Source organism: Aquarana catesbeiana, linkage group LG03 (genome assembly GCF_042186555.1).
Source record: "Aquarana catesbeiana isolate 2022-GZ linkage group LG03, ASM4218655v1, whole genome shotgun sequence".
NCBI classification, from domain to species: Eukaryota; Metazoa; Chordata; class Amphibia; order Anura; family Ranidae; genus Aquarana; species Aquarana catesbeiana.
The window spans coordinates 624489043-624512090 of record NC_133326.1 but is presented as its reverse complement, the minus strand read 5'-3'; the positions used below and the strand labels follow the sequence as shown (position 1 = coordinate 624512090).

The 23048-nt window shown below is 42.2% G+C and overlaps 1 protein-coding gene across 1 annotated transcript; it reads right to left on the bottom strand.

Annotated features, from left to right (window-relative positions):
* Positions 1 to 43: 43 nt before the first annotated feature.
* On the bottom strand, positions 44 to 22056 carry PET100 (PET100 cytochrome c oxidase chaperone). The gene is made up of 4 exons (XM_073622372.1): positions 21898 to 22056; positions 16887 to 16973; positions 7681 to 7713; positions 44 to 261 (listed from the first exon to the last, which is right to left on the bottom strand). The coding sequence occupies exons 1-4, from the start codon at positions 21922 to 21924 to the stop codon at positions 193 to 195; spliced, it is 216 nt and encodes a 71-aa protein (XP_073478473.1). The 5' UTR covers positions 21925 to 22056; the 3' UTR covers positions 44 to 192.
* Positions 22057 to 23048: the final 992 nt, after the last annotated feature.

Sequence of the window (23048 nt, the reverse complement as noted above, 5' to 3'; positions counted from 1 at the left end):
TGCAGAAAACTAACCGATGAAATTCTGTGAGACTCGAGCCATATTTACAAAAAAAAAACATCTTTACTGAATAGATCACTTTGGTATCATACATGAAACCACATTCAATCTTACATAGTGTACAAAACACACTGGGGAAGAGTGCAATATTAGGAGAGGTGTGAAGGAGCAGCGCCTTCTGCTGGACGTCTTCTAGTCCTGCGAGTACAGCTTCTCTCTTCGCTGTCTTGCGGCTTCTTTTGCCTCCTGTAACTGCTGCTTCTGCAAGACAAAAGGGGTGGGCATTACTGGTGTGACCAGTCTTTTTACTGTGCTTCTCTATATTGGAAAAGCATGATATTGTTCCAAAGCAAGAACTTAAAATTAATATCTATATACCTCAAATTAACCACTTACAATGGGCTCCCACTGGCCCTTAAAGGGGTTCTGTACACCGGAGACTCCCGATTAGAAACAGGGATCAGGAACTGTGGATGATGGTGAGGTCGCTGGGAGCAACAAGTGAGTGTGCTTCCCAGCACAGAGCAGAATACATGCATGTGGCAGCACAACATTAAGCCCACCACTGTGATGCCATATAAGTATGGCCAGCAGAAACAGCAATTTTTCTTTAAATATACAAGTAAAAGGGAGCAGTGTTTCTACCGGGGATCCCCAAGCCCCAGGCTGCAATCTGGTGCCGGTCCGTGGCCTGCTGGGACCTGGTCCACCCAGGAAGTGGTTGGTGGCAGGCAGAGCAAGCCGGCACAACCTGCATTGCCACCCTTTGACCACCAGAGGGCGCCCGCTCCCATTCTCTTAGCAGCACTACGCCCCTTCACTCTCTGTGGTCACGAAGGAGGAGAAGAGGAGGGGGAGAGTCGGGCCAAGGACAGGATCTAATAGCACTGGTGAGACCCATGCTGCACCACACCACCTACCTGGGGTGACAGACTGCACCCCCCCCCTCCTCCTCCCAGTTGACAAGCTGCAAACCCACCTTAACCCCCCCCTCCCCACCCAAGGTGACAAGCTGCATCCCCCTGTCCCCGTGACAGTCTGCAACCACCACACAAATAACCACCAACCCCACCCCCCAGTCAGTGGAAGGGTTAACTTCTGAGTGGCAGGGGACTGGTGATCTAAACAATGTATATTTTTTGTACTTTTTTTTTCTTTTTTTTACTTGATTTATAATTTGTTATATTATTTGTCCACTGGGCAACCATATTTGCCACATTATATATTTAGGTTTCTGCTTCCTGATTTGAAGTGGTTGCACTTTACTGCTGCTTCCCACATTGAAAGTCTTCTCTTTGCTCCCTGCCCTTCCATGTAGCCTACAGGAGCAAGGAAAGGGAACCGTGTAAGCTCCAGTGACTTGGAGCTTACACAGGGCTGAGGACTCTTTCCCTGTTTCCATGTGACAATGCTGGATGTCTGAGCAGCCAATTATCAAGCACCATTGCTGTCACCTGGAGGAATGGCAATGCATGACATACTGTCCCATACCTTGAAGAATTGGATATGCCACTTCGCTTCTCTGAGTAAACAGATCATGAAAAGCAAAAGGAAATAGTAAGAATAAACAGCTGTGGGGGGTCAGCATACAGGTAATCTGTTGCTCTTCTCTAAATGGACAAAGCAAAGGTTTATTTTTAAGTAATATTTATCTGACTTTTGGATCTTTACATGTATGTACTTTTGTTATCAAAGTGTATTGAATTTGTAGATTTGTAGTTTAGCCACCAGTGGGAGCTAGCAGACCCACTGAAAACAATGGGCTGCCTATACAGATGATATCTTATTTCAGCAGTTATTAAAGCACATAGCCAAAACATTTTATAGTGTCTTTTTTTTGTTGTTGCCATCTTGCTGTGTCTTGTTGATGAAATTTCCCTTAACTTCATGTCCTGGAGACACAACAGGAATTGCAAGGAAATCTCTAAAAGGTGAAGGAGAATCGACACCTAAAGCGGAACTAAACTCTCCGATTCAACATTATTTTTTAATCCTTAGCATGTTAGCATTAGTAAACAGAAAGGAATGTATATGATATTCACTTGCTTTAAACTTTTTTTTTTTCTTTTAACCACTTAAGGACCAGAAGATTTGGCCCCTTAATGACCAGGCCATTTTTTGCAATACAGCACTGCGTCGCTTTAACAGACAATTGCGTGGTCGTGCGACATTGTACCCCAAACAAAATTGACGTCATTTTTTTCCCCACAAATAGAGATTTCTTTTGGTGGTATTTGATCAATAGTGACAATTTTGAAAAAAAAAAAAACAATATTTTTTATTTTTCTCTTTAATAAATATGTAAAAAAAAATAAATTTCTTCCTCAGTTTAGGCCAATATGTATTCTACATATTTTTGGTAAAAAAAAAAAAAAATATCACAATTAGCGTACATTGATTGGTTTGCGCAAAAGTTATCGCGTCTACAAAATAGGGGATAGATTTATGGCATTTTTATTATTATTTTATATACTAGTAATGGCGGTGATCTGCGATTTTTAGCGGGACTGCGACATTGAGGCGGACAGATCGGACACTTTTTTGGGACCATTAACATTTATACAGCGATCAGTGCTATAAAAATGCACTGATTACTGTATAAATGGCACTGGCAGGGAAGGGGTTAGCACCAAGGGCGATCAACGGGTTAAATGTTCCCTTTCTAACTGTGGGGGGAAGGGGACTAACAAGGAGTAGAGAGAGATTGCTTTTCCTAATCACTAGGAACAGACAATCTCACTCTACTCCCCTGACAGAACGGGTATCTGTTTGTTTACACTGGCAGATCCCCGTTCTGCCTCTCTGTGGAGCGATCGCGGGTGGCCGGCAGACTCGCCGATTGGCTCCCTCGCTAGCAAACGGGCGCAAATGGGCACACGCACACCCACAGTTCGCCGTGTATGCGCCCGATGTACAACAACGGCGATTCGTGCAGGAGAGCCAACCTGCCGCAGTACAACTGCGGTGGCAGGTTAAGTAGTTAATTGCGTCCTGGCCTAGGCCAAAATTATATCTTACATCCTGGGAGTCTTCATGGACATTTTTTTTCTTTCATCTGGAAAAAGGAAGGTGGAGGCGCTTTCTCAGCGAAGCACACCCTCCTGCCAGCATGCCTGAGCTAAGGGCAGATGGAAATGCTACAAAACATCTACCCTTATTTATGATGGCCATGGCCAGGAATGCTGGGAAATGTTTCTAAGTGACTTCCCAACAAAATTAAGCATGGAGACATAGATGGATGGGTGAGTTTGCTTTGAATATTAAAAATGAATTAACCCATTCCCGCCGACAGTACGCACATCTGCGTACTCGGGTTTCGGGGGTTATACCGGGATGATGCCCGCAGCTGCAGGCATCATCCCGGTACCATTGTTTCGAGTGGGCGATCGGCTATCCGTATAACAACCGATGCGGCTAAAAGCCGCTTGGCTGTTATACCGGAGGAGCGGGAGGGGACATCCCCCCCCCTCCCGCCGCTCTTACCGGGCCTCCCGTGCGATCGGGAGGCCCGGTGTCCAATCGGCTGCCTCCGGCAGCTGAGGGCGGGCTGGAACGAAGCTGTGGGCGGCTTCGTTCCAGCCTTCTCAATGTAAACACGGAAGCGACGTCATGACATCACTTCCCGTTTACTCGGCTGCCAATGGCGCCGAATTTTAAAAAATACACAGTATTCAGAATCGCCGTTTTCGGCGATCTGAATACTTTGAAGTGCAGAGGAGGGACTAAAAGACCCCCGATCCCTCCATAAAGAGTACCTGTCACCACCTATTACTGTCACAAGGGATGTTTACATTCCTTGTGACAGCAATAAAAGTTAAAAAAAAAACATTTTTTTTTTAAACACAATTTTTAAGTATAAAAATAAATAAAAAAAAAAATTTTTTTAAAGCGCCCCCGTCCCCACGAGCTCGCGCAGCGAAGAAAACGCATACGGAAGTCGCGCACGCATATGTAAACGGTGTTCAAATCACATATGTGAGATATCGCCGCGATCGTCAGAGCGAGAGCAATAATTCTAGCCCTAGACCTCCTCTGTAACTCAAACCTGGTAAACGTAAAAAAAATTTAAAGCGTCGCCTATGGAAATTCATAGCTACCATAGTTTGTCGCCATTCCACGAGTGCGTGCAATTATAAAGCATGACATGTTTGGTATCTATTTACTCGGCGTAACATCATCTTTCACATTATACAAAAAAATTGGGGTAACTTTACTGTTTGGATTTTTTAAAATTCGTGGAAGTGTCCCTTTTCCAAAAATTTGCGCTGCACAAATACCGTGTGATATAAAATATTGCAACAATCTCCATTTTATTCTCTAGATTCTCTGCTAAAAAAAAAAAATATATATATATATATATATATATATATATATATATATATATATATATATATATATATATATATATATATATATATATATATATATATATATATATAATGTTTGGGGGTTCTAAGTAATTTTCTAGCAAAAAATATGGATTTTAACTTGTAAACACCAAATTTCAAAAATAGGCTTAGTCATGAAAGGTTTAAAGCGCATTTTTGGTTTGTGTTGCTCAAATACAGTTTAGTTCCACTTTAACCACTTGCCAACCAGGCCAATTCTGACATTTCTCTCCTACATGTAAAAATCAGTTTTTTGCTAGAAAATTACATAGAACCCCCAAACATTATATATATTTTTTTTAGCAGAGACCCTAGAGAATAAAATGGTGGTCATTGCAACTTTTTATCTTGCACAGTATTTGCGCAGCAATTTTTCAAATTTTTTTGGGAAAAAAAAAAAAAAAAAAAACTGTTTCATGCTTTAAAAGGAAACAGTAAAGTTAACCCAATTTTTTTGCATAATGTGAAAGATGAAGTTATGTCGAGTAAGTAGATACCCAACATGTCATGCTTCAAAATTGCACACGTTCATGGAATGGCACCAAACTTCCGTACTTAAAAATCCCCATAGGCGACACTTAAAATTTTTTTACTGGTTACATGTTTTGAGTTACAGAGGAGGTCTAGGGCTAGAATTATTTGTCTCGCTGTAACGTTCGCGGCGATACCTCACGTGTGGTTTGAACACTGTTTTCATATGTGGGCGGGAATAACATATACGTTCGCATCTGCATGTGAGCCGTTCTGTGTTGTCAGTGTCGATAGATGCAGGCAGCATGGCTTGGGGTTGAGCCAGCACAAGTGCTCCCAATTGAAACAGCTTCTTATGGGGGTACTCACCGAACAAGAGGAGCCAGGAGCGCAGGAGGGGGAACCCAGAAGAGGAGGATGGGGACTGCTCTGTGCAAAACCATTGCATAACATGTTTATTGTTAAAAATAAATAAGTAGTTGTCTGGGTATTTTGACAGCATGGCACAGCTGTCAAAATACAATAGCTCCAGAGGAAGATTCGCCCATCAATGCGCTAAAATGTTGATGGAGGAATCTACTAGTAATTTTTTGGGGGGGATAAATACTGCAATTGACGAATAGTGATGTAATCCCCTCTAATAAAACATCAAACATAAACAATACTACAAATAATTGCAAATTACAATCACATCACTGTTTGTCAATCGCAGTGTTGTATACACCAGATATAAGAGTTTCTATGGGTTATTGAGCCCATTAAGAAAGAGGGTGTCACTATTACATTGCAATACATTTTGTTTTTTATGGTTTACATTTGCAAAGTCATTTTTTAGAGTATGGTTTTCAGTAGGCTTGTGATGCCTTTTTTATGTATATGGGTGTGAGAATGTCAACAATGCTAGTGGCAACAATTTAACAATTTTATCTCCTTTTATTATTTGATGTAAGCCATTTGGTTTTTTTTTTTCAATTTTTTAACAATTATAATCACAGTGATTGTGTGGTGATTATTTGATTTATACACTCACCGGCCACTTTATTAGGTACACCTTGCTAGTACCGGGTTGGACCTTCTTTTGCCTTCAGAACTGCCTTAATTCTTCGTGGCATAGATTCAACAAGATGTTGGAAAAAAATTCCTCAGAGATTTTGGTCCATATTAACAACATCACACAGTTGCTGCAGATTTGTCGGCTGCACATCCATAATGCGAATCTCCCGTTTCACCATATCCCAAAGGTGCTCTATTGGATGAGATCTGGTGATTGTGGAGGCCATTGGAGTACAGTGATCTCATTGTCATGTTCAGGAAACCAGTGGTGAGATGATTTGAGCTTTGTGACATGGTGCATTATCCTGCTGGAAGGAGCCATCAGAAGATGGGGACACTGTAGTCATAAAGGGATGGACATGGTCAGCAACAATACTCAGGTAGGCCGTGGCGTTTAAATGGTGCTTAATTGGTACTAAGGGGCCCAAAGTGAAAATATCCCCCCACACCATTACACCCGCCTGAACTGTTGATACAAGGCAGGATGGATCAATGCTTTAATGTTGTTTACACCAAATTCTGACTTGTCAGACCAGACAATGTTTTTCCAATCTTCTATTGTCCAATTTTGATGAGCCTGTGTGAATTGTAGCCTCAGTTTCCTGTTCTTAGCAGACAGGAGTGGCACCCGATGTGGTCTTCTGCTGCTGTAGCCCATCTGCTTCAAGGTTCCATGCGTTGTGCGTTCAGTGGTGGTTATTTGAGTTACTGTTGCCTTTCTATCATCTCGAACAAGTCTGTCCATTCTCCTATGACATCAACAAGGGGTTTTTGTTCCACACAACTGCCGCTCACTGGATAATTTCTCTTTTTTTGGACCATTCTCTGTAAACCCTACAGATGGTTGTGTGTGAAAATCCCAGTAGATCAACAGTTTTTTAAATACTCAGACCAGCCAATCTGCCACCAACAACCATGCCACGTTCAAAGTTACTTAAATCCCCTTTCTTCCTCATTCTGATGCTCGGTTTGAACTTCAGCAAGTTGTCTTCACCACATCTAGATGCCTAAATGCATTGAGTTGCTACCAGGTGATTAGCAATTTGTGTTACCAAACTATTGATCAGGTGTACCTAATAAAGTGGCTAGTTTGTGTACTTTTGCGTCAGGCCCACTGTTGGTCCAACAGAAATTTCTAGCATAGGAACAGAGATGTGCAAATAGGTTTGTGATTTTCTGTAAACTGACTGCATCAAATGCACTATTAGACTAGGTTCATACTGGCACGGTGCACATGGCATTCCTGTTCAGATTACATGTGATTCTATGAAGTGCGATTGGAGCTGATTCCTTTTGTATGGCTCAAATCACACAAAAAAGGTGCATGCACCTTTTTTTTTTTTTTTTGCCGCACTGGAACTGGATCACATGGGTGTTCTATGCGATCCGATTTTGCCAATTGCACTGCGTTTTGCAAACCGTTTTTGGGGTGTCATTGAGATAACATTGACACCTGCAACAGTTCACATGAACAGGAGTGGCATTGCGATGCGGTGCGGGAAAAGCACAGGAATTGCCGCACCGTATCAGTTTATACTGGGGCTCATGGTGAGATGTGATCTTCCAGAATAATTAGCTGCCACTTCACAAAGTGATATACAAATAGTGGGTCTAACTATCTTCACATGTGCAGCAAACAGAAGACTAGTCTTAAATAGATGTGTGAAGAGGCAACCACATATAATGCGTTCAATAAATAATGTATGTTAGCTTCTGGTTCATACCACTGTATGGTTTGTATACACATTGACAGCAGTGATTTACTTACCACGTCATCCTTTTCTGGGGGATAAATCTCCCTCTAAAACATAAGAAAAATATATGTCGAGTTAATATTATTAGCTACTGTACAAAATATTGGCAAACATAGATACACAGTATAAATGCATGTATTGTACGTGAATGTTTTTATATGCCAAAATATTAGTAATGAAATTCAGCCACTCGTATCCTTTACTTGTATTACAGAGTAAGATTGCTATTTTGAACCTGCAGGTCTGCATCCTCCTATGTCACTTTCCCACCTCCAGCATTGCTTTTGGCTGCAGCCCCGTGCCTCTATTCTGTTTGTCCTCTAAATGAAAAGCCTACATTTTGGAAATGAGGTTGGACAGGTATCCTAAACCAATTTTATGTTTAAGTTTCAGACAGAGTGGGGAAGACTACAGACCCAGCCACACGTTGGCAATCTGGTGCGTTGCATTAAGACCCCTTTAACACTGAGGCATTTGCTTGTGCTTTGCAGTGCTTGTGCTGTGAAATCTGCCCCCTGGCTGATCCTGCTTCCCCCTCTGTGAGCTGACCACGAAAATCAGGGCTGCTGAGCCCTGACCACTGTGGTCAGAGTATGTCCCTTTGTCATCCGCAGCCCTGCTCTCCTCTCCTCTCCCCCTCACCCCTGCCTGTCAGCTCTGTGTTCTATATCTGTCTCTGCCCCTACATCCCCGCCACTATTAGTGCAAATAAAATTTTATATATGGTCACTGCCAGCGCCTCTATTATAGTTAGGCATAGCACACTGTATAAGTCTTTTTATAAAAACGAGGCTTGTAAATAACGATTTAGTGTGATCTTCAGGCCGGTCACGTGACTCTCAGGCCGGTTTCCAGGGCTACTGACCTGCCCGGCTGACGTCAGAGGGAGATCTTGGCCCCTCCCGCAGTAGCCATGTATCGGAGCTGTACAGTGGCCGCAAGTCACGTGACCAGCCTGAAAATTGCTCTAAATCTGTATTTACAAGCCTTGTTTTTATAAAATACTTATACAGTGTGCTATGCCCAACTATAATAGAGGGGCCGGCAGTGCTTTAGGCCCCATTCACACGATCGGACCGTTCAGGTCCGCCTGTCAGTTTTGACGGCGGACCTGAACGGGCGCTCCATGTTAGCCTATGGAGCGTCGGATGTCAGCGGAGACATGTCCGCTGACATCCGACCCCGTCCGATCAGCTAAAAGCAAACGGATGGCCCTACATCCGGATCCGTCGCTGGCGGATCGGATGAGATCTGATGAAAACGGACATGCTGTCCGTTGTCATCCGATCCCTCCATAGGCAGCAGCGGCGCCTGACAAGCCCCTCCCCGCTCAGTGAGCAGAGAGGGACCTGTCATCCGCCGGCTCAGCGGATATCAACGGAGAGATCTCCCGCTGAGCCGGTGGACCGAGGCGGGCTCCGTGGAAGTGGAGTCCGCCTTGTGTGAATGAGGCCTTACATATTTGAGTTCACAAACACTCTAAAGGTCACGTTGTCACGTGACCTTAAAAAAAAGCGCACCGCTAGTGCCTCAAAAGCACTGCAAAATCCCCGGCGGTTTATGGGCAGTTTTTTTAAGTGCCTCAGTGTGAAAGGGGTGTAACACGTGTACTGCATGCATTAATTAATGTACTGCATTCAAATTAATGTACCAAAAACATCAAAGAAGGTTAGACAGCATTTTTTTCAACACAGTGCCTCACAACACATGGTAGTGTGCTGCAATGCATGTGCATTAAAAACGAATGGCGCCACAATGCGCTGATGTATGCAACATGCATCACTGCAAGGCAACAGTGTAAATGGACCCTTCTTGTTTTTGTCAGGTTTCTATTTCTGTCTGTGACCCCATTGAGGAGATTTATTCTCACTTCCTTTGCCTCTGATGCCAACGCAAGAATCAGGAATGTCGTCAATGGTAAATAAAGGCAGGAACATCAATAAAAATATTAATTCCAAAAATAAAACAAGCCACTGACATATTTTATCCCAGTCAATCTTAAATACATTTACATATTTGTCAATTCCAACACCAAACATTCCCAATACATGAAAAGTTTAAAAGAGGCTACTGATGCACACACCAAAACTATACAGTTGTGCTCATAAGTTTACATACCCTGGCAGAATTTATGATTTCTTGGCCATTTTTCAGAGAATATGAATAACACAAAAACTTTTCTTTCACTCATGGTTAGTGTTTGGCTGAAGCCATTTATTATCAATCAACTGTGTTTACTCTTTTTAAATCATAATCACAACAGAAACTACCCAAATGACCCTGATCAAAAGTTTACATATCCCAGTTCTTAATACAGTGTATTGCCCCCTTTAACACCAATGACAGCCTGAAGTCTTTTGTGGTATTTGTGGATGAGGCTCTTTATCTTCTCAGATGGTAAAGCTGCCCATTCCTCTTGGCAAAAAGCCTCCAGTTCCTGTAAATTCTTGGGCTGTCTTGCATGAACTGCACGTTTGAGATCTCCCCAGAGTGGCTCAATGATATTGAAGTCAGGAGACTGAGATGGCCACTCCAGAACCTTCACTTTATTCAGCTGTAACCAATGACAGGTCGACTTGGCCTTGTGTTTTGGATCATTGTCATGTTAGAATGTCCAAGTACGTCCCATGCGCAGCTTCCTGGCTGATGAATGCAAATGTTCCTCCAGTATTTTTTGATAACGTACTGCATTCATCTTGCCATGAATTGTGACCAAATTTCCTGGCCCTTTGTAGCTCACACATGCCCAAAACATCAGCGATCCATCTCTGTGTTTCACAGTAGGAACGGTGTACCTTTCATCATAGGCCTTGTTGACTCCTCTCTAAATGAAGCGTTTATGGTTGTGGCCAAAAACCTCAATTTTGGTCTCATCACTTCAAATGACTTTGTGCCAGAAGGTTTGAGGCTTGTCTATGTGCCGTTTGGCGTATTGTAAGCAAAATACTTTGTGGCATTTGCGTAGTAATGGCTTTCTTCTGGCGACCATGCAGCCCATCTTTCTTAAAGTGCCTCATTGTGGATCTTGAAACAGCCACACCACATGTTTTCAGAGAGTCCTGTATTTCACCTGAAGGTATTTGTGGGTTTTTCTTTGCATCCCAAACAATTTTCCTGGCAGTTGTGGCTGAAATTTTAGTTGGTCTACCTGACCGTGGTTTGGTTTCAACAGAACCCCTCATTTTCCACTTCTTCATTAGAGTTTGAACAATGCTGATTGGCATTCTCAATTCCTTGGATATCTTTTTATATCCCCTTCCTGTTTTATACAGTTCAACTACCTTTTCTTGCAGATCATTTGAGAATTCTTTTGCTTTCCTCATGACTCAGAATCCAGAAACGTCAGTGCAGCACTGGATGAAAGATTCAAGGGTCTGTCAGGAGTCCGCAAACTCATTGACCTTTTATACACACACACCAATTACAAGCAAACAGATCACAGGTGAGGATGGGTACCTTTAATATCCATTCAAACTCCTTTGTGTCAACTTGTGTGCATGTCATCAGGCCAAAATCACCAGGGTATGTAAACCTTTGATCAGGGTCATTCGGGTAGTTGCTGTTGTCATTATGATTTAAAAAGAGTAAACACCATTGATTGATAATAAATGGCTTCAGCCAAACACTAAACATGAGAGAAAGAAAAGTTTTTGTGTTATTATTCATATTCTCTGAAAAATGGCGAAGAAATCATAAATTCTGCCAGGGTATGTAAACTTATGAGCACAACTGTATATGCTTTATTAAAGTGTTTGCAACCCTAAAAAAACAAATAAATAAATTAAATCAATTAATTAATTTAAAAAAAAGGAAAATCCTGGTCCCTTATAGCAGGTTTAACAGCACAGTGCTTGTGTTGTCTAACGTGCCCCCTCTCTAAACTGAAAAAAACCTGGCTGGTCCTGCCACTTCCGGTGTCCCCCTCTGTGAGCTGACAACAATAATCAGGGCTGCTGAGCCCTGACTACAGTGGTCAGTTTACGTCCCTCCGTCACCTCTGCACCTGTCTTTGTCTCCGCACCCCCCTCCTGCCGCGATTAGTATAAATAAAAGATTAGCAATGGTCACTGGCAGCCCCTCTTTTATAACTAATCCTAACACACGGGGTAAATGTTTTATGAAAACGAAGCTTGTAAATACAGTTGTAGAGCAATCTTCACGTGACTCCCACCCAGTCTTCTACTCCAATCCAGGGCTACTGCAGGAGGAACAGAGTGGCCATGTGACCTCCCCGGCTGGCGTCAGAGGGAGATCTCGGCCCCTCCTGCAGTAGCCCTGGATTGGAGTAGGAGACCAGCCGGGAGTCACATGAACGGCCTGAAGATCACTCTAAAACAGCATTTACAAGCTTTATTTTCATAAAACATTTGTCCCGTGTATTAGGACTAGTTATAATAGAGAGGCTGCCAGTTACACAGTTTTGGTGTGTAGATCAGTAGAATTCATTCAGTCTTTTGTATATTGAGGGGAAATCCCCCACCACTGCTTGTAGTGGCAGGAAAAATCTCTCATCACTGCCTGTATTGGGAGGTGGTCATACCCCCGAAGGGGTCTTCAGAGTCTGGATTCCAAAGGGATAGACTACAGCCCTGGATCTGTATTGCACCCTGAGGTAAACTACAAGTGTGTCCAGACGAAGCTACACTACTGCACAGCGAAACACGTTGCCGTCATCATCACCCTGACGCCACAGCCCCATCCCCTGTAGTTTTGGCAAGCACACGAGGGGATTCCTCCAAATCAGAGAGGGACCATCCATGTCTCCTTGGGACCATACATGTCTCCTTGGTCGTTGGCCAAGCTAACCTTCATGTGGATATATTGGGATTGGTGAGAGGAAGTTGCAGCAAACGGCGGCATCCACCCCACTCTACTGGGATAGGACTACTTGTTTTGTAGAAAGGATCAATACCCCTGGGAAACACCAGATGCCAAGCATGCACCAAGGTGATAAAACATAGTATCCATGGAAGGGTAAAGTACTACATCAACCCGCTGGTATCTTGATCTTGTAATCCTATTGTGAATCATCGCAGACTGGTTTCTACATGAAATCCCATTACCCTCAATATCTCTTTTCTCCTTGATCTATCAATGATAGATCCGCCGCACTTCCATCCATCCCTGTATGCCATCCACCCATGACCCTTCATCATAGTTACAGAATAGGAGACCTACAATTATCAAGACCTTTTTTGAGGAATTTGGCTTTAGTGGCTTTGATATAGTGCTCTCAAATTTATTGAACACTATTCAGCATATACCAAAAATCCTCAGCAATAATGACAACTCAGCACATGGGCTTATCAGGAACTCAGTAATTAGACGGATAAGAACCTTCTGTTCTTCTATACACTGGGATATACTATCTAAACCTGAGACATTCTTCCAGCCCCTGCTGATTTAGATATACCATCAACCTCCCCTCTCCCTCCTCCCCTCCAGCTCAAGCCTCCAAGGGGTTGACACTTGGGTACACCTCCTAGACAGACTGTGCTAGATTCCCATACAGCCTTTTGCCATGGAGGTGTCCCCCTGTGTCAACTGAATTGGCGTCCGGATGAATTGTTATATTTTTTTTTGGATATGTCTATGGTTTATGTGTGTCAATGACACAGCTAGCGTGCAATACCCTGCATTGCTAAGCAGCAATTTTTCCATCGGTTTCCCCAATGGTGGCTTGTAGCACCATGTTTTTAGATGAAATTTGAATTAATAAGTTTATTTATCTTATTAAGCAGTCCGCACTCACAGTCATTTGGAGCTTTTCTGTTTTTTTCTCCCCTACTCTGGGAAGAGATCATTTTTCTATAAACTACAAGGGTTGCACAAAGTGAGCACCCATGTAGGAACCAGTGCCCAAAGCAACTTTACAGTTATTTTCCACAGGGTGGGGTCTGGGTATGACTCCCAAGGTTTTACTGAGGTTACACCAAGAACTGATTGAATCTGAAGATAAAATAATAAACTAGGTAAACTTAGCAAGGGAGAAGAGGTCCATGACCCTAAGACACCAGCAAAAAAAGAAGGGCTCACGGAGTGGGGTACAGTTATAAGGGAAGCAGCCAGGAGGTGTCCTCAAAACCTTGCCAGTGTCTAATTACCTGAACTTACAAAGCTAGAACTCAGGATCTATGAATACTCAGCCTGTCTCCTCTACTATATGATTAAGACCCCATGCACACTGTTAGATTTTCTGCAGATTTTCGTCTTCAGATTTACCAAAACCATGTAGTGCAAGGTCCTGCCTGATTGCATACAAATTGAAACTCTTAATGTTTGACCTCATATTATATGGTTTTGGTAAATCTGAAGACAAAAATCTGCAGAAAATCTAATAGTGTGTATGGGGCTTTTGAGAAGATAATTCCCCAACTACTGCACAAAGGATCCTCCAAAGGTCTTTTGTGCAACAGTTCAGGATTATAAAAGGCTATTGCTTATTTAGCAGAATATCCAGCTGGGTGAAACCAACCTACGTGCTCTATATAGTTATGTAGGAAGTGTCAGGGTGTGGTTGTGTGTCCTCCAGGTGGAGTAGTATGGTTGGCCTTGTGCCCCACTGTTTAATGGGAGATAATTTAACAGATTACAAAATGTCCTGCTTCTTTCTCTATGATAATCTGCATTAGCTGGTTGGCTGCAAATAGTTTTGATTTCATGTTCCTGTCTTCAGACTAACAAAGCTTATCAGTAAAAATAGAATGTAAAGGGAAGGGGGGGCTTGCTCTGGACATCTGCTTATAATTATTATGGGAATAATACAATTCTATGCCAGTTGAAAAGGAGGGCTGCAAACCGCTGGTATCATCCACAAGAAACTTTATTGGAGATTGCTCAGGCAGAACAACATTCACAGACACCATGTTCTGTCTGAGCAGTCGCCAATAAAGTTTTAAATAAAGACTTAAATCATCTGCTACAGGAATGCGTGTGGGCTCCGTGTCAGTCTGCACCTGCCCTTTACAGCTTAAGCCTTAAGTTATTACTAAAGGCAGTAATAATCAAATTCAGGAGGTAATTAGTTTATATTATAAAGAATAGATACATTTATATAGTCTTACAGATACAACTGGCACTTTGAGGGCAAGCATATTGCTGATGTGGCCTGCAATGGAATCAAGTTGGACACCTCTGGTATAGAGAAAGCCTAGAAATGATAATTGTGCTCAAGCAGTACCCTGAAAGATTCACCCTTTGTCTGAATTTCTCTTAAAAATATCAGTGCACTTCTCAGCATGTGAGTGTGGACAAGGTGGAGACATCCAATCAGATAGCGTTCTGCATTTATTCAGAAAATGCAAAGCATTCTCTGAATAGTGCCTGTGCTGAGGGGTCGACCTCCTTCCAGGTCCAGCTGCTAAGCACAGGACCTGGAAGCAAGCAGAGATCACCGGGGTAGCGGTGTTTACTTCAGTGATTTACAGCTTCCAGGGACATTGGCCAGGTGTGGAATATACATATTTACACCGGTTCAAGCTGGACTAATGTGACTATGTATAAAATATCTATACCTGGAATTCTTCTTTAACATATTTTAAGCATGTCATTTACCTGTAAAAGCTTCCCTTGTGTAGACATCCAAAAGCCCTGAGACTACTGCTGGGTGCCACCATGTTTGATGTGATGTCAGCAGTCCCACGCAGACTCAGAGCGGTCAATCGACGTTCTATAGCATGGGTGCTCAACCTGTGGCCCTCCAGCTGTTACAGAACTACAAATCCAATAAGGCATTGCAAGGCTGACTCCCAAAGGCAGAGACATGAAGGGTAGTTGAGCAACAGCTTGAGGGCCACAGGTTGAGCACCCATGCTCTATAGTATTACTCTTCCCTCCTCCTCTGCCAGCTACATAAAAGGTTATGTAGGGAGGTGAGGGATAGAGGAGCTGGGTCTGCCTAGAGTAAATAGACATTTCCAGAAGAAGAGAGGGCTATGACGTGCAAGGAGGGAGGGGGCTGTGCTAAGGAATGGACTCTAGAATAGTCAACTTTTCTAGTCATTTCCAGTACCAATAACTAGAAGGATATGTGTATAGTTATTATTATAAATACATCTAATGCCAAAACCTTTTTGTTTTCTATTGGTGGGAGTGTGGACAGGTTAAAAGTCTTGCCAGGTCTTTCTTTGCAACCGGTGTCCTATTCGGTTCCCTTTAGAGTAGATACTACAGGAAGTAAGAGGGTATCTCCTCAAAGCGAGCTAAATCCCCTCTTCAACACTCATAGTTTCCTAGTTATTCAGGCCAACCCCCTCCCCTTTTTTTTTTTTTTTATCTTGACCTTAACCACTTCAATACCAGGCACTTGCGCCCCTTCCTACCCAGGACAATTTTCAGCTTTCAGCGCTGTCACACTTTGAATGACAATTGCACGGTCATACAACACTGTACTCAAACAAAATTTTTATCATTTTCTTCCCACAAATAGAGCTTTGTTTTGGTGGTATTTGATCACCTCTGCGGTTTTTATTTTTTGCTAAACAAACTAAAAAAAAACAAATTTTTTGAAAAAAAAAAAAGAGTTTTTTTTTTTTAGTTTCTGTCATAAAATTTTGTTTTCTCTATCACTGATGAGGTGGCACTGATAAAGTGGCACTGATGAGGAGACATCGATATGTAGAATTGATTGGCACTGATAGGCAGCACTGATGAGCACCAATAGGCGGCACTGACAGGCGGCTGTGATGGGCACTGACAGGCGGCTGTGATGGGCACTGACAGGCAGCACTGAGGATGAGGTACTGATACGTACTTAAAGTTGTTACTGCTGGACAGTGATTGGCATTGTGGGGGACAGTGATTGGCACTGTGGGGGGCACTGGCAGAATGTATTGTTTTTACATTGCTGGGCACTGGTTGGCAGGCGATTTGTACATACGAGGGGGCTGTGCTGATAATCAATGTGCTGATTATCAGCACAGACCCCCCCCCCCCCGACAGGGAGAGCCACCGATCGGCTCTCCCTGTCAGCGCGAACCGAGGAATGCCGTTTACCAGCACTTCCTGGTTCACGTCATGACCAGTCACAGCTGATCACATGGTAAGAAGCCTCTAACAGAGGCTTCTTATCACAATCGGAGATGCGGGGTGTCAGATTGACACGCCACACTCGTGATCGTCCACGCTCGTGGGCATATTATCCTGCTGGACGTCATATGACGCCCACTCAGGATAACAGAACTGGTTAAAATGTATAGAAAACAATCTGTATAATGCATACCTTTCGCTTCACAATATATTCTTCAAAATATTCCGGTTGATTTGAGATCCAAAACATTGTCACTGGGAATGAGAGATAGAGCATCATCTAGGAGGTAACATATGAGAAAGTCAAGACTACAAAAGGAAGAATGTTTAGCGTATATTATTGAAAATTCTCAGTACATTCGATGACTAGAGAAATGTTCAAATTTGGATGGTTATTAACATTTGAATTTGTTTTTTTTTTTTGTTTTGTTTTTTTATATCTTTATTAAATTGAGGTGCAATAATAATTATCCCCAAACAAGGGGAAGGTTTAAATACAATAACATATAAACAGTATCAGCATACACATAGAACACATTTTAATATCTATAAACACCTCAAGTAATTTTCTAATAAATAATAACAAAACAAAACAGAACAAAAAAAAAAAAGAAAGAAAGAAAAAAAAAACCCATCCTAAATTAGATTATCCCTAGTCCTCTTCCTTTCACAGAAGCAAAAAAAAAAACAACAAAAAAAACACCACTATTGATATGATATAGCCCAAAACAAGGATCTATACTCTCAACCCACTCTCTAGAACATACACATATTTTCCACAAAAATAAAAAAAATAATATTTATCCCCCCTCCCAAATTACCTTCCCTCTCCCCTTCCACCCTCCCTCTCCCTCTATTGTTAACATTTGAATTTATCAGTAAATGTAATCTCCTGAACAAAACCATACAGTTAAAAATTTTTCAAGAAAAATTTTCCATCCTGCTCCTTCAAATTTTCTTGTCACTGCAGTCAAAAACAAATATTGATATGACCCCATAAATGATTAGAAAATCAAACTAACATTATTAAATCTAAAAATTTCACAGGCAATTCTACTGGTGAAGTGCTTAATCAGTTCCGGACTGCCCTATAGCATATTTACTGCTACAGGGCAGCCGTCCAGTGCAGAAGCATGTTAATATACATACTTCTGCACTTCCACCTGCAGGTGGCGTGCACTCGCCGGCGGGCTGCTTCTGCTGTGATTATTCACAGCAGAACCAATTTCTGGGTGCCAGGGCACTGGATGTCTGCCGGCACCCGTTAATCATCGGTAAAACACGCAGAGTGCAGATCTGCCTATGTACACAAGGCACAGCTCCGTTCTGACAGGAGGGAAGGGATGGATTTAGTCGTTAATCGCCGCCATTACTACTATAAAAGAAAATTTTAAAATTCAAAAAATATATCACATAGTTTGTAGGCGCTATAATGTTTGCTTATTGGGATTTTATTTATTTTTTTACCAAAAAAAATTTTGCAGAATACATATTGGCCTAAATTGATGAAGAAATTAGATTTTTTACATTTTGTAAATGGATATGTTTTATAGCAGAAAGTAAAAAATATTGTTTTTTTTTTTTAAACTGTCTGTTTTTTTGTTTATAGCGCAAGAAATAAAATGCAGTGGTGATCAAATACCACCAAAAGAAAGCTCTATTTGTGGGAAAAATATTACATTAATTTTATTGGGGTACAGTGTCGCGCGACTGCGCAACTATCAAAGTACCGCAGTGCTGTATCGCAAAAAATGGCCTGGTCACAAAGGGGGTAAATCTTCCAGGGGACAAGTGGTTAAAAGAGGCATTCATAGAGGGGAATGTACTAAAACCAGAACAGCTGTGCATGGCAACCAATCAGCTTCTAGCTTTTACATTTAAAGCGGGATTCCGGCCAGGACATTTTTTTTTTTTTTTTAAGTCAGCAGCTACAAACACTGTAGCTGCTGACTTTAAATAAGTAGACTTACCTGTCCTGGGTGCCGTCCCTCGGCTCTCGGGTCCCGGCACCGCCATCCTAACTAAGGGAAACAGGCAGTGGAGCCTTGCGGCTTCACTGCCAGTTTCCTACTGCGCACGCTCGAGCGGCGCGGCGCTCTGTGAATGGCCCCGTGGTTTATTGGGAACACACACAATTCCCAGAAGGCAACGGGGCCGCTCAGCTAGGAGCAGAACACACCACGGAATAGGAAGAGGCAGATTAGGAAGACTGCCTAGCAACAAGGGTTCAGGTAAGTTTAAAAAATTTTTTTTCAAATTTTTTTTACATTTTTTTTTTAGGATTTTTTATGCTATTTTTTATTTTAGGGAGGCCCTCCACTTTAACCGAACAAGCCAAAGGTAGAAGCTGATTGGTTACCATGCACCACTGCTTTAGATAATTGCCATAATCTGCTTTTCTCTCCAAAAGGACATCTCATCATCCAGGGTCACCATCTACTTCCTGAACTGAGATTGCCGATTTAGAGATGACACCATTCTGTAAATCCAGGTGCAGTACAAATACAGTTCATGAATGTCTGACACGGAACAGCCCCTGCGGCAGCCTCTCATCTTGCGACTTACTACAAAGCGACAATGTTGCCGTCTGATTACTGGGAGAGAGAAGACTGGGGAAATGCTTCCTCCTGCCTGCAGCAGACTGATGTCATCACCTTTCAGAAAAGCCATTACTGGAGCTCATGGACTGATTTTCAAAGTGATAATAAAACCAAATTTTTAACCGATGGCCGACCTTATACTGTACATATATGGCGGCAAGGCGGCTCTCCTGCGCAGGATCTTGTACTGGTATGTGATCCTGCACTTCCGGGTCTGGGGCATGCACGCGCACCGACGGCGACACAGCGGGGGCCAACCAGCAAGTCTGGCGAATTCGATGTCCACCGGGACCCATTTATCGTTCGGGACACAAGCAGAACAGTGATCTGCCTATGTAAACAAGGCAGACTGCCTTTCTGTCAGTAAGGAAGGTAGTGATCCTGTGTTTATGCAAAGCAGGAGCTTGGATCGCTGCCTTTCTATAGTACAAGCACATCCCACACAGTAACCAAGCACATTTTAGGCACACATTTAACCCTTTGATCGCCCCTGATATTAACCCCTTCCCAGCCAATGTCATTAGCACAGTGGCGGTGCATATTTTTTTTAACACTGATCACTGTATTAGTGTCACTGGTCCCCCAAAAAAAAGTGTCAAAAGTGTCACTTAATGTCCGATTTGTCTGCCACAATTCTGATATAAGTCACTGATTGCCGCCATTACTAGTATAAAAAATAAAAAAATCCATAAAAATATCCCATTGTTTGAAGATGCTATAAATTTTGTGCAAACCAATCAATATACACTTATTGGGATTTGTTACCAAAACATGTAGCAAAATACATATTGGCCTAAAATGATAAAGAAACTTGATTTTTTAAATTTTTTTTAATGCGTTTTATAGCAGAAAGTAAAAAATATTGTTTTGTTTTTTTTTTCAAAATTGTCAGTCTTTGTTTATAGCGCAAAAAATAAAAACCACAGAGGTGATCAAATACCACCAAAAGAAAGCTCTAGTTGTGGGGAAAAAAAGGACATCAATTTTATTTGGGTACAACGTCGCACGACCACGCAATTGTCAAAGTGACGCAGTGCTGTATCACAAAAAACAACCGGTTTGCGTACATTGACTGCGGCACAATGGCACCCCTGCGCGAAACCCCGTATATATACAGGGTTCCTTTAAGAGCCGCCAGAGGGCGCGCGCCCACTACACAGCGTGGGACCCGATGCACGTGGCCGGCGGTCGCGTGCACGAGTGCTAGCATGGGAATTTGTGTGTGTGTATAAAAATCCCTGTGCTGTCAGAGGAAAGGAGACTAAGGATGAGCTCCGGCGTGTTCGCACACTCCACGTGCAGAGCCCGCCAGGAAGTTGGCAATGCGCTGCGCTAATCACAGGCAGTGAGGCATTTCCCGATCTCTGCAGCTGCACATCGGGGAAATGTCTCACTGCCTGTGATTAGCGCTGTGCCGACTTCCTGGCGGGCTCTGCACATGCAGCAAGGCGAACACGCCGGAGCTCATCCTTAAAGGAGACATGTCGTTTGTTCCTACTATTTAGAAACAGTTAAATGTCTCCTCTCCCCATACAGTTAGAACACAGTGAGGGAACACACATTTAACCCCTTGATCGCTCCCTAGTGTTAACCCCTTCCCTACCAGTGTCATTTACACAGTAATCAGTGCATTTTTATAGCACTGATCGCTGTATAAATGTCAATGGTCCCAAAAATGTGTCAAAAGTGTCCGATCCGTCCGTCGCAATACCATTAAAAATTGCAGATCTCACCGCCATTACTAGTATATATAAAAAAAAAAAAATAATAGTAAAAATGCCATAAATCTTTCCCATAGTTTGTAGACACTATAACTTTTGCGCAAACCAATCAATATATGCTTATTTACATAGTTAGTAAGGTTGAATAAAGACACCAGTCCATCCAGTTCAACCTGAGTGAGTTTGGGCGCATGTATTGCGATTTTTTTAGCAAAAATATGTTGAAGAATATATATCAGTCTAAACTGTTCAAGAAATTTGTTTTTTAAAAAAATTTGGGGGGGGGGGGGATATTTATGATAGCAAAAAGTAAAAAAAAAAAAAAAAAAAATTATATATATATATATATATATATATATATATATATATTTTTTTTTTTTTTTTTCAAAATTGTTGCGCTTTTTTTTTTTTTTAGCGCAAACAATAAAAACCGCAGAGGTGATCAAATACCACCAAAAGAAAGCTCTATTTGTGGGGGAAAAAAAGGACGCAAATTTCATTCGGGTGCAACGTCACACGGCCGCGCAATTGTCAGCTAAAGCGACGCACTGCCGAATTGTAAAAAGTGCTCTGGTCAGGAAGGGGGTAAAACCTTCCGGGGCTGAAGTGGTTAAACTTGGGTCAGCAATGAAACCCCCAAACCAATGTCCACACACCTTCAGCACAAGCAACAGTCAATGTGTATTATAACAAGGGCCTGCTGCTGGGCATACATACAACATACACTATATAGTGTTATCATATAGCACTGAGCAATACACAGCACACACGTGACAGGTGAAAGGTTAACCAAGGTCATCGTCACAACCCAGAAACTGGAACCCCCTCACAACGACCAGGAGTGACGTCACTGACCCTCCCCCTTGTGCTTTCCGATAGTTACCCTAAAAACCTCCAGCTTGACCCCCATGTCTGCAACTACGTTCCAGGGCCCGGCCACGCCTCTTCAATCCCTATTGGCTACAGCGTGTGTCGAGCTCTGCCTTACGTCCTGGCTGTACGTGCGCGCGCCTTCAACTTGTCACGGATCCCACAGCATGAGAGTAACGCGCATGCGCGGAATAAAGTGTCGTTTTTGGGGTACTTTGACGAATAGTTGTCTCGTTTCCGTCTTCTCTGTGCTATATACTGTAATGTGGCGTGACGCACGAGGGAGATGACAAAGTAGTGAAGAGATTCCCCTGAGTGTATAGCAGACAGTGCTGCCGTCTTCATGACTAACCACATAGCCAAATACATATAAATATACACCTATGTATGATGATAGTGACAGGCCTGAGGCAGTGTGTAATTATGGTAGCCACTTAAGGACCAGCCTCGTTTTGGATTTTAGGTGTTTACACGTTTAAAACAGTTTTTTTTGCTAGAAAATTACTTAGAACCCCCAAACATTATATATTGTTTTTTTTCAACACCCTAGAGAATAAAATGGTGGTCATTGCAATACTTTTTTTTTTTTTGCACCGTATTTGCGCAGCGGTCTTATAAGCGCACTTTTTTTGTAAAAAAAATCACTTTTTTGAATAAAAAAATAAGACCACAGTAAAGCCCAATTTTTTTTTTATATTGTGAAATATAATGTTACGCCAAGTAAACTGATATCCAACATGTCACGCTTCAAAATTGCGCCCGCTCGTGGAATGGCGTTAAACATCCCTTGTAATAGAAAAAAGCATGACAGGTCCTCTTAACCACCTCAGCCCCGGAAGGATTTACACCCTTCCTGACCAGAGCACTTTTTACAATTTGGCACTGCATCGCTTTAACTGCTAATTGCGCGGTCATGCAATGCTGTACCCAAAATAAATTTGCGTCCTTTTCTTCCCACAAATAGAGCTTTCTTTTGATGGTATTTGATCACCTCTGCCGTTTTTATTTTTTGTGCTATACACGGAAAAAGACCAAAAATTTTGAAAAAAAATGATATTTTCTACTTTTTGTTCTAAAAAAAATCCAATAAACTCAATTTTAGTCATACATTTAGGCCAAAATGTATTCGGCCACATGTCTTTGGTAAAAAAAAAGTCAATAAGT